Raw genomic sequence first — 12,222 nt, 5'->3', positions numbered from 1 at the left:
TTAGATTGGAGCAAGTGGAAGCTAGTGACTTTATGAGAAACCAGGATATTATAAAACAGAACCAAAGGAATGAAAAAATGGAAGACAATGTGAAATATCTCCCTGGAAAAACCACTGACCTGGAAAATAGATCCAGGAGAGATAATTTAAAAATAATTGGACTACCTGAAAGTCATGATCAAAAAAAGAGCCTAGATATCATCTTTCAAGAAATTATGAAGGAGAACTGCCCTGATATTCTAGAGCCACGGGGCAAAATAGAAATTGAAAGAATCCATTGATCGCCTACTCAAATAGATCCAAAAAAGAAATCTCCTAGGAATATTGTCGCCAAATTCCAGAGCTCCCAGATCAAGAAGAAAATACTGCAAGCAGCCAGAAAGAAACAATTTGAGTATTGTGGAAACCCAATCAGAATAACCCAGGATCTGGCAGCTTCTACATTAAGAGATCGAAGGGCTTGGAATGCGATATTCCGGAGGTCAATGGAGCTAGGATTAAAACCTCGAATCACCTACCCAGCAAAACTGAGTATCATGCTCCAAGGCAAAATATGGATTTTCAATAAAATAGAGGACTTTCAAGCTTTCTCAGTGAAAAGACCAGAACTGAATAAAAAATTTGACTTTCAAACATAAGAATCAAGAGAAGCATGAAAAGGTAATCAAGAAACATAAATTGTAAGGGACTTACTAAAGTTGAACTGTTTTGTTTACATTCCTACATGGAAAGAAGACATGGATGATTCATGAGACCTCAGTATTAGGGTAGCTGAAGGGAATATGCATATATATATATATGTTTATGTATATATATAAGTGAATGTGTATGTATGTATATATCTATGTGTATATATATGTGTGACACAGGGTGAGCTGAAGATGAAGGGAAGATATCTAAAAGAAATAAAATGAAATTAAGGGATGAGAGAGCATCATACCGAGAGAGGGAGATAGGGAGAGATAGAATGGGGTGGATTATCTCACATAAAGGTGGCAAGAGGAAGTAGTTCTGTGGGAGGAGGGGAGAGGGCAGGTGAGGGGGGAATGAGTGAACCTTGCCCTCATCAGATTTGACCTGAGGAGGGAATACCATACATACTCAGTTGTGTATCTTACCCCACAGGAAAGAAGAGGGAGGAAGAAAAAAAATAAAAGGGGGGGGATGATGGAGGGGAGGGCAGGTGGGGGTGAAGGTAATCAAAAACAAACACTTTGGAAAGGGGACAGGGTCAAGGGAGAAAATTCAATAAAGTGGGATGGGTTGGGAAGGAGCAAAATGTAGTTAGTCTTTCACAACATGAGTATTATGGAAGGGTTATACATAATGATACACATGTGGCCTAGGTTAAATTGCTCGACTTCTTAGGGAGGGTGGGTGGGAAGGGAAGAGGGAAGAGAATTTGGAACTCAAAGTTTTAAAATCAGGTGTTCAAAAACAACAAAAAAAAGTTTTTGCATGCAATTAAAAAATAAGATACACAGGCAAAAAAAAAAAAAAAAGTTCAGCAAAAGCCAATAACACATCAACAATTTATTACCACTTGTACAATGTTCCACACCTATAGTCCTCCTTCTCTGCAAAGAAAGGCAAGCCTGGATATTATGATTATATAGAAACTTGGCTTTATTGTTAAAAAAAAAATCTTGAAGAATGAATGACAAGGAGGGAAAAGAAAAGACCAAGAACATAAGTGGGTGTCCTCCATTGTCCTTTAGATAATTGTGGAAAGGCTTCACGAGCAGGAAATGAAGATGAAGGGGTAACATTGTATCATGTGAAACCGAAAATGAGATGATTTCAGAGAATCTTGGGTAACAGGGAATGACGCAGATTGAAGGGAGCATAACCAGGGACATAATTTGTGCAAGGACAATAATATTGTAAAAGGGAAAACAAAACTTTTTTTTTCTTTTTTTTCTTTTAAATGTATTTATTTAACATATTTAGTTTTCAGCATTGATTTTCACAAGAGTTTGAATTACAAATTTTCTCCCCGTTTCTACCCTCCTGCCCACTCCAAGATGGCATATATTATGGTTGCCCTGTTCCCCAGTCAGCCCTCCCTTCTGTCATCCCACTCCCCTCCCATCCCCTTTTCCCTTCCTTTCTTGTAGGGCAAGATAAATTTCTATGCCCCATTGCCTGTGTATCTTATTTTCTAGTTGCATACAAAACCTTTTTTTATGTTTTTGAACATCTGTTTTTAAAACTTTGAGTTCCAAATTCTCTCCCCTCTTCCCTTCCCACCCACCCTCCCTAAGAAGTCAAGCAATTCAACATAAGCCACATTTGTATCATTACGTATAACCCTTCCACAATACTCATGTTGTGTAAGACTAACTATATTTTGCTCCTTCCCAACCCATCCCCCTTTATTGAATTTTCTCCCTTGATCCTGTCCCATTTCGAAAGTGTTTGCTTTTGACTACCTCCTTCCCCATCTGCCCTCCCTTCTGCCATCCCCCTTTTTTATCTCCTTCCTCCTTCTTTCTGTATTAGGAGGGCAGAGTTTATAATCTCAAAGAGGATCATAAACATGTCTGAAAGGTTCGGAACCGCCGGATAGAAGAAACTCTCAAAGTAGAAGGCAGAAGAATCAAAACATATATTTAGGCTCCACAGTAACCAACCCATGAACCAGCAACCCCATTTTGATATATTGATCAAAAGCTTCCAGGCCCAATAAGTATGCCTTGAAAGAGTAACCAGGAGGCTACAGAGAAGCATGATTGCGTAAAGCAAAATCATGCTTCCCCCTCTATGGTAAAAAGATTACCCACTGGCTTCAAGTCCTTGTTCAGCTTCCTCCCGTAGGTCAGCTCTGCCACTGGCAGCTCCTGCTTCGGCTGTGGCTGTGGCTGTGGCTGTGGCTGTGGCTGTGGCTGTGGCTGTGGCTGTGGCTGTGGCTGTGGCTGCGGCTGTGGCTGTGGCTGTGGCTATAGCAGCCTCTGGCTCCAACGGGAGCTGCTTTTAACCATCCGGCTTCTGCAGGGGTGTAAGGTACGCCGGGGAAAGCACAGGTTCTTTCAATCTGCTTAAGCAAGGTGAAGGGGTTGACCAGGAAAGCACAGGTTCTTTCCATCAGCTTAAGCAAGGTGAAAGGGTTGACCAGGAAAGCACAGGTTCTTTCCATCAGCTTAAACAAGGGAAGCAAGGTGAAGGGGCCGACAAGCTTACTCCAGTCCAACATACAAACAGCATTCAGTTCAGGGGAAAAAGCCAAACTAGTCAAGGGCACTTGTTGACTAAGTGCTAAGGAGCCCATTTTTGGTTGCCAACACACTTTCCTGTGGGGTAAGATACCCAATTGAGTATGTATGGTATTCCATCCTCAGGCCAAATTTGATGAGAGCAAGATTCACTCATTCGCCCCTCACCTGCCCTCTCCCCTCCTCCCACAGAACTGCTTCCTCTTGCCACCTTTATGCGAGATAATCCACCCCATTCTATCTCTCCCTATCTCCCTCTCTCAATATATTCCTCTCTTATCCCTTAATTTGATTTTATTTTTTTTAGATATCTTCCCTTCATCTTCAACTCACGCTGTGTCCACTCTCTCTCTCTTTATACATATATATGTATATATATATATGTGTGTATATATATACACATACATATATACATACATACACATTCACTTATATATATATGCATAAACATATATATGCATATTCCCTTCAGCTTCCCTAATACTGAAGTCTCATGAATCATACACATCATCTTTCCATGTAGGAATGTAAAAAAAGCAGTTCAACTTTAGTAAGTCCCTTGCAATTTCTTTTTCTTGTTCTTTTTCTTGATTACCTCTTCATTGAGAGACCTAAGTATTCTGAAAAAGGCAGACACCAACCATGCCTACAGAGGACCTCTGATGAAGCATGGTTCCTAACTCTTGACTGAACATGAGAGACACAAAGTACAGAAACATATATTTTTTGACAGGAACACCATCTGGGTTAATTTTACTTCACTCTCTTTATTCATTATAAGGTTTTTTCTCCTTTTTAAAAAATTGGGAATTTTTTTAACTCCAAGAAGGATTAACAAAAGGAATGACAAAAAGAGGAAGCATTTATATATTTAAAAATATGAAGGAGAAATAAAGAAAATCTAAAAGGAAGTATATGCAGCAGGATGATTTTGAAAACAACACATGGAAGTTATGTGTGTATGTGTGAGCAGTTGTGTGTGTGTGTGTGTGTGTGAAACAGAAATTCACAGACTCATGCTATCTGCTTTTATGTTTCATTTGGCAAGCAGAAATGCTTGGGGTTTTTGGTGCATGTTTACATTAAAAATAATTAGAAAAATACAGAGAATCATCCCTTGAAGTCATAGTAAAACAAACAAACAAACAACAGCACAAAGGCAACTCCCTAATGACCAGTAGGAAAATATTGAAAAGTATACAAGCAGCAGATATTGAAAGGGACCCCAGACAATTCTTATCCATCTGCCCATAGATACACTTGAGAGTTCTTTTTTATCTCTGCCCCATCATTTCTTGTCACACCCTGACTTCTCCATCTAGCCTATACTCCAAGAAACTTCCACTTTTTTGTGAGTCTCTAGTTTTTCACTTCAATTAAACTGAATTTCTAAAAGCACGCCATGGTCACTGAGTCTATGCAGACTCTCATGATCAGACTAGAGGATATATACAAGTTTCTTCAGTTCTCAAACCTGTTTTGAAGGACTGTCTTTGCTTGGCTTGGCAAAGCTTGTTCCCAATAAAATTCTACAAAAATCTATTTAGCACTTACTCTGTATGAGCCACTGTGGTAGACACTGAAAATATGAATACGAGCTGAATTAGAAGAGGGGTGATCATGATAATACCCTGACAGATTTGATGTCCTTTGTTTAAGACTTCGATTGTCTGAGCACCCGAGACTGTGTGAAAAGACTTGAAAGGCCACGGGTAAGGCTACAAAGGGAATTTGAATGATATTGGATTTAATTTTACTCCTAGAGCTGATAGGGAGCAAATGGAGTTCATTAACTAGAGGGCTGACACAGTCAGGCCTGCACTTTGGAAACACCAGTTTGATGGATAAGTGGATGATGGACTGGAGTAGGAGAGACTGGTGGCAGGCAGACCAACCAGCAGGCAACTGCAATTGATCAGGTATGAGGTTGGCCCCAGGATAGTCACTGTGTGATTGGAGAGAAGAGGACATATAGAAAAGATGGCATGATGGTGGAAAACACAGGACTTGACCCCAGATTGGATACATTGGGTGAGCTGGAGTGATCACTGGAGGAAGGCACTGAGGGGGTGAGCCTTGGTTGCTACCTCCTTTTCCAATCTTCTTGAACCTGATTCTTTCTGGTCATTTTATAAGCCAGCCACACAGATAAATATTATTTTTTGTCCTTGCACATAATAGTCTCCTAACTCCAAGCCTCCGTAGTGGCTGTTTCTCATATGTAGTTAGTAACCTTTCCTCCAATCTGCCTTGCCTGGTTGTTGTTAAAACTCAACTCTAATCCCATCTAGTGCAGAAGGTCCTTCTGGGTCTCCACAGCTGCTACTGACTTCTTCTCTGAGATGATCACCCCTCTTCTACTCAGTATGTGTCTGCATGTGTCTCATCATTGCAGACTGATACACTTGTTTTGGCCAACTGTAGACCCCAGTGGCTATCCCTAATAGCCATCACAGCTCTTTGGTGATGGGAACCTGGGTAAGATGTACTAGCAAACAGATGAGATGAGACTAAGGGAGAGGAGAGGAGGTGGGCAAAGAGAAGGGAGAGAATTCTTTTGGGAATGGTGCCTCAAACATTACTTCAGGGCCACAGTGGCATAGAGGGTGTGCTCTATGGGTGTCTCCTCAGTGTTGGCTTTCCTCTTATTCAAGGTTCTTATGTTCAGCTGAGTGTAGGTCACTCCTTGGGAGCCTTCAACCATGGGGACCTGAAGGGAAATATAAGATTAAGGGAACAAGGAGTGACTTTGGGGCAAGCGTTTTTAATTTATTGTTGCATCATTGATGCTTTGACAGTCTTTCTGGTGAAAGATATTGATGCCTTCTCATTCTCATTCTTTTAATTACATGAAATGAACTGCATAGGATTAAAAGGAAATAAATGATACAGAAGTAGTTATTGAAATATTTAAAAAATCCAATAATTTCAGGAATGCCCAGTTCAGACGTACTCTATTGTGGAGGAGGAAAAAGAATAGGTAAGTGATTAAGAAGTGGTCCAAGCCTGGGTGTAAAGGCTGTTTGGAAAAGTTAGGGTCCAGGATGAAACAGGCTCTTCCAGGAGGAGGGCAAGATGGGGATAACTCACCGATGATTCCCTTGGTCTCTCCTTGGCCACTTCTGCATCTGAGGAGAATGGAAGCTTTTATCATTCTCCCTGCTTTCAGGAACAGAAATCCCCTTAACCTGCCCTCTCTCTGCCCCAGGATCCTGCCCAGATAACTTACACAGGACTCCCCCTCTGGGGACCTCAGGGTGCTGTGGCAGGCAGGTACTCCAAGGAAGACAAGGGCAACAGAGGCACCTGTTAGTAGAGAGAGGTAACAAGTAGGACATAGGCACAGAGTTCATCCTGCTGTCCTCCCCAGGGATTCTGTCCAATGCAGAGTCCAGGGTGTCATGGGGAGCAAGGAACAGGGGACTATGGGAAGAGGAGCTGAATCTCCTTACCTACTTGGGCTATGTCCTTGTGAAGACTCTGGTAAGAGAGATATGGGAACAGAAGAAGCAAGGTCAGGGAAGGTCTCAAAGGAGGAAATGGTGGTCCCAGTCCTAAACCACCACTTTATTCCATTAGACACTGTGGGGTTTTACTCTGTCTTTGCCACACTCACCCACTGGGATGGATCGTTGGCAGATGATTGCCAGAAAGAGAAGGCAGAGGAGGAGGAGGATAAAGGAAACACAGCTAAGGGTGATGAGGAGGGCGTTACTGGGCACTGAACCTGGGGTAGGGGAGAGAGAAGAATTTTCATAAATCAGCGTCCTGAGGAGACTTTCGCCTTAAGCTAAAATTGTCCATGAATTTTCTCTTATTCCCCTCTCCACTACAGCACCACCCACATGTAACAGTTGGACACAAACCCTGTTCAGAGAGGACTTATCCCTTGGAATCAGGAAGAGAAGCCCAGAAACCAGGATAGAGATATGGGGTTCACCAGGAAGTATGAGAGTTGGGAAGTCTTTTGACCCAGCTCATACCCTCAGTCTCTAAAGTCCTAGAATTGAGGAAGGTGTCAAAGTCTCTGTTGCCTCTTACAGTGTGTCAATTGGTCAGAGCCAAGGCCTTAGATTCATTTCCTCCTAGGGGCTGTGGGAGAGAGTGGTTGTTGGCACCCTCCAGAGGGTCCTGGGTGGCTTCTTCCTCTCACCTGTCACTATGAGCTGCAGGGGTTCACTGTGTTGTGACCAGAGACTTCGATTGCTGTTGATTTGGTATCTGCAGCTGTAATTGCCTGAGTGCTTGGGGTGCACCTGAGTCAAGAAGAACTGGGCCCCACCTTGAGAAGTATCCATGCTTGGTAGGTTTTTCTCATCTCCCTCCTTGTACAGAACAAACCTAGGACCTCTTGAGGGCCCCTGGCACAGGAAGGTCATGTCAGACCCTGAGGCCACCTCTGGGATAGGCCAGGCTGAGAGGAAAGGCTTGGGAAGTCCATCTGGGAATGCAAACAAAGACAAGAGGATCTTAGGATCCTTTCCACAGTTGGCATGAGCGGAGGTGGGGAAGAGCTTGGAATGCCCTAAAGTTCTCACTGACCATTGACACCTGCTTCCATTGGTTCTTGGGTCACTCTTTGCCCCAAACCTCCTTCCTTGAAGAGGGGTGGATGATAAGCCTCAGATATTCTCTGGGACTACCTAGGAACAAGGAGGTTGTTCCTCCTTCCATCACTCTCTCTAAAGCTTGGAATAGTACCTAAGCTGGCTCATTCTGCCATTTATCTTTTCCCTTCCATAGGCACCAGGATTCCTTATCCCAACCTCTACCTCTTGATGCTCAAAACAGCCCCTCCCTCCATATGCCTTTTCAAACTTCCTGGGCTACCTCTTTATCTTGACTTCCAGTTTTCTACTTCATTCCCTGGGAACCTGGATAAAAGCTCACCTGTTACCCAGATCTCCAGGACCTCACTGGTCTCAGACACCTGGTATGGAGCCATCCTCCCATAGTAGACACAGCTGTACTTGCCAGCATCCTGGGCCCTCACAGAGAGGAGAGGAAAGTCAACTGATGTCCCAGTTGGGCTCTGGCTCTGCAAGGGCTGAGGGGTCCCAACCTTAAGCAGAGTGAAGGTCAGGCCACTGAGGAATGTTTGAGGGGGCTGCCAGCACTGGAGAGTCACATGCATCCCAGGCTCCACCACAAGGCCTGGGAGGGCTGAGAGGGAAGGCTTGGGGAGAGATCCTGTGAGAGGAAGAACATATGAGCTAGAAGTTAGGACACCTAGGTCAAGTCCCTCCTCTGCCTCTGAGTCCCTGTGTTACCTTAGCCCAATCACTAGCCCTGTCTGGGTCTCAGTTATCTCCTCTGTAAATGAGGGGTTTGACCAGAAGACCACTCATATATTTCTAGTTGAAGATAGGTAGGAATCTAAGGAACTTTCACATTTGGGGGACCTCATCCATTGTATGGCTTTGAGCCACTGATGACCCCTGGGAAGGAAGGTCATGACTCCTCCTTTTCCATCTGGACTATACCAGACAGACCCAAGACCCAGCCTAAACTGGGGCTCAGATCATGGTCCCGGAGGATCGTTTCCAGGCTTTGTCACTTTCTGTGTGACCATGGACAAGTCCTTCCCTCTCTCTGGACCCCACATTCCTCATTAATAAAGGGAGGGTATGGCCTCAAGATTCCCTAAGGCTCATTACAGCTCTAAGTCTCCATGACTCTCCTCTTACCCTGAACTCAGTCCCCCATCATCTTTCTTTCCTAGATTCTAGATCACAAGTGAAATGCCTCATGGCTTCCAAGATCCCGAGCCCTGACAGGCCGCAGGGCAGAGCTGGCTGTGTAGACAGCAGGCCTCATCTCTGTGAGGCCCGTGTCTGGGCAGAGAGCAGAGGCATCCTCAGAGTTCTTTTGGGGCGCACACATTCCTTTCACCTGGCACCACCAGCTCCAGGGCCTCACTGGCTTCTGATCTTCTAGAAGACACTCTCCTTTCCCTGTAAGTACAGCTGTAGGTCCCAGTGTCCTCGGGTCTCACAGATGGGAGAAGGAAGCTAGTCCAGAGATCTGCAGAGTCCTGGTTCTGTAAGGGCTTCTGGGTTCCAGCCTTCCACAGAGTGAAAGTCACCTCTTCAAGGGAAGACAGCTTGGGCCTCGAGCACCAGAGAGTGATGTTTGCTCCTGGGATCATGACAAGGCCAGGTTGGGCCAAAATTTTGGGCCTGGGGAACTTTCCTGACGTGAAAGAGAGAGACCAAATGTCAGGTTATGTGATGCTTCAATGCCCCTCCTGTAACCCTTTAATGAATGGGAAAAAAGAAATCTTCCTTCTGTTCTCACTTTTTTGTCCTGAGGTGGGAACACCTACACTATGCTGGGGCCCAAAGCTGAGTCCATGTACAACAGAAGAGGGTCCCATGGTCTCATCCATCATCCCCTCAAACCATCCCTTCAAAATTCCCAGCATTTGGTGATGTCCCCATAACTCTGTGGGCCCCTATAAGGGGGGTAGAATTAAGGATTTGGGGGGTTCCCATCTCTAGTCACCAAGCACACGCAGCTCCAAGGTCTTGCTGGGATATGATCCTGTGTACGGGGCTGTATTCCTGTAGTAAATACAGCTGTAGCTCCTAGTATCCTCAGCCGTCACAGACACAAGTGAGAAAGCAGCCTGGGTCACTAGAGGGCTCTGTCTCTGCAAGGGCTCTAGGCTCTTTGCCTCCAGCAGGGCAAAACTGTAGTTATTACTGGTTGCCGGTTGTGATATTTTGCACCAGATGGTCACTGGTAATCCTATCGGTATTGGGTAGTTGTATGAAGCTGAAATGGAGGGCTTGGGAAGGGCTCCTGTGAAAGGAGGAAGGAAGAAGAAAGTTAAAGTGTGATCTGTCTCCCTAACGCCCTCAAATCATTCCCTGAAAAACAGCTGAAAAGGGGAAGGTTAGGGTGAGCAGCCCTGGCCAGGCCCCTTTATCCGGTTCTCTAGGCCTGTTCATGGCTCAATTACTTGGCTCCCTGGGCCCAGAAAGACTCTGAGATCACAGCCTGATGGGAAGAGAAGGGACCTTGGCACAGGAGGGGACACTCTGTGCCTGCCCTTCTTCTCTCCTCTTCGAAGGAGCACAGCTCTGCTCCTATAGCCTAGCCACTGGACTAAAGCACGGTCCTCATGATAATTCACTGGCAGATTCAGACCTTTCTCTTAAACTTTGATGTTTTCACACCTCTTTCTTACCCCCGACCTGTCAGTTAAGGGGTTAGACAGAGACCTAGATGGTGTTCAGGACGTTACCCACTGCCCAACAGTGCCATGTGGTACCAGGTACCTGGCCTGCCACTCCCTTTCTATTCCTCAGTGAAGACAGAGCTGGGGTGGCAGAACAGTGTGTGTCCCTCGATGGGCATGAGTTGACAGAGGTGGACAGGGGCTCCCTCTGGGCACCTCTGTGAATAATTAAATTTTTCTCTGCTTCTCAAGCCCTCATTCACCACCCACCTGTCAGGTGCTTCCTGCTCAGTGATGGGGGAGCCCCATTCCTGCTGGGTTCAGGGAGCTCGCAGTTCTAATGGTCACAGGAGTTTGAATTCACATGACCTCATTAGATAATTCAGCCCATGAGCTTCATTTCATGGAAGAGGAAACTGAGGTACATTGAAACTAGGGTCTAGGGGTTCAGGTGTTTGACTCCCCCCATCACAGTCTCCAATCTCATCTTTCGGGATTGACCTCCTTCCACCAGGGATGGTTGGATACCCTTACCTGTATCATCTGCTCACCTGTCACCACTAGGGTCAGGGGTTTCCAGGGCCCAGGGAAACAGAGATATGAAGGGGAGGCAGGGAGTCAAGCCTGAGGGATTTTCCTGCTTATAGGTGGCTCCCCAGAAAGGGGTTAGAGCTAATCTCTCAGAACCGGCATTCTTCCCATCAGGGAAGACTGTAGACCAGCACCCCCTCACCTGTCACCACCAGGGCCAGGGGCTCACTGAGCTTTGACCACAGGGACCCCTGCCCAGAGCGGCAGCTGTAGCTTCTTGCATCTCTTGAGTCATCCACATTCCTGAGCACGAACTCTGCCTGCTGCCAGGAGGCATTTCTCTCATCTCTGAGCTCTCCATCCTTCCAGAGCTGGAATCGTTCACTCCCCAGATGGCCCTGGCACCTCAGGGTTACAATTGCTCCCCCACGGACCACAGGACTAGGGACAGCCCAGAGGATTGGCCTGGGAAGGGAGTCTGAGGAGGAAAGAGAGTCCAGATTTCTAGTGATTTCTCTAACTCCCATGTCTCCTTTACCACCAAATTCTGAAGCCCCGCCCTGAATCACCACATCCATTCAACTCAATGTCCCCCATTTCCCTCCCTGCTAATCCTAGATCTAGATATCTCAATTAACCTAGTACAAGGAAGAGAAAAAGAACAGTGTGACGTTGGGGACAAGACTCACCAGTCTGTGCCCTCACAGCCCAGTCCACACACAGCCCTGTAAAAGAAGCTCAAGTTACAGAAGCCTGTGCTCCAGCCCGTGCAGACCCATCCCTAGCTCTCACCAAAGTCCCTGAGCCTCTAAGTCTGCTTTGGTCAGAATATGAAGGAAGACCCATTTGAGCAGACGGTGGTGTCTTGCTGTGCTCTAAACAGTTCTGTCTCCTACTTAGGCTTCCTTCTTTTCCTTCATTCAGCCAGCTGTGGACCTTGTCACAATGTCCCATACTCCCTAATCCTTACCCTGGAGACTCACCAATGGAGATCAGGGAAGTGACTGTGGGGCCCATGGTGGATCTTCAGTTCTGTCCTGGGCTGTCCAGCCTCAACTCTGCAGAGGGGAAACGGTAGGGTGGAGGAAAAGTTGGCCCAGGATGTGGTGGCCAGCCCTGTTGCCTTACAACCCCCCCAAACCAGCCCCCACAATTTCCGCTGTCAAACTGATAAATGAGGGCCCATGGTTATTCAAGGCTTGGGGCTCAGGGGATCTGAGTGTCTTAAGGTTCGTACATATGGGCAAGAACCAAGGAATCTGGTGGGTAACTAGTATTGAAGAGCACTGAAGATGA

At 45.8% G+C, this 12,222-nt stretch overlaps 1 protein-coding gene across 1 annotated transcript; it reads right to left on the bottom strand.

Moving 5' to 3' along the window:
* Positions 1 to 5,750: 5,750 nt before the first annotated feature.
* LOC118836222 (immunoglobulin superfamily member 1-like) lies at positions 5,751 to 11,943 on the bottom strand. Its single transcript, XM_036743566.1, has 11 exons — positions 11,910 to 11,943; positions 11,616 to 11,651; positions 11,129 to 11,404; positions 9,105 to 9,404; positions 8,103 to 8,402; positions 7,366 to 7,653; positions 6,829 to 6,939; positions 6,665 to 6,692; positions 6,442 to 6,518; positions 6,303 to 6,340; positions 5,751 to 5,922 (listed from the first exon to the last, which is right to left on the bottom strand). Exons 1-11 carry the CDS (start codon positions 11,941 to 11,943, stop codon positions 5,791 to 5,793), a joined length of 1,620 nt encoding a protein of 539 aa, XP_036599461.1. The 3' UTR covers positions 5,751 to 5,790.
* Positions 11,944 to 12,222: the final 279 nt, after the last annotated feature.

The sequence above is a fragment of the Trichosurus vulpecula genome, chromosome 2, assembly GCF_011100635.1.
Source record: "Trichosurus vulpecula isolate mTriVul1 chromosome 2, mTriVul1.pri, whole genome shotgun sequence".
Taxonomy (NCBI): domain Eukaryota; kingdom Metazoa; phylum Chordata; class Mammalia; order Diprotodontia; family Phalangeridae; genus Trichosurus; species Trichosurus vulpecula.
The sequence above is the reverse complement of the archived record's forward strand: the minus strand, read 5'-3'. Positions and strand labels throughout refer to the sequence as shown.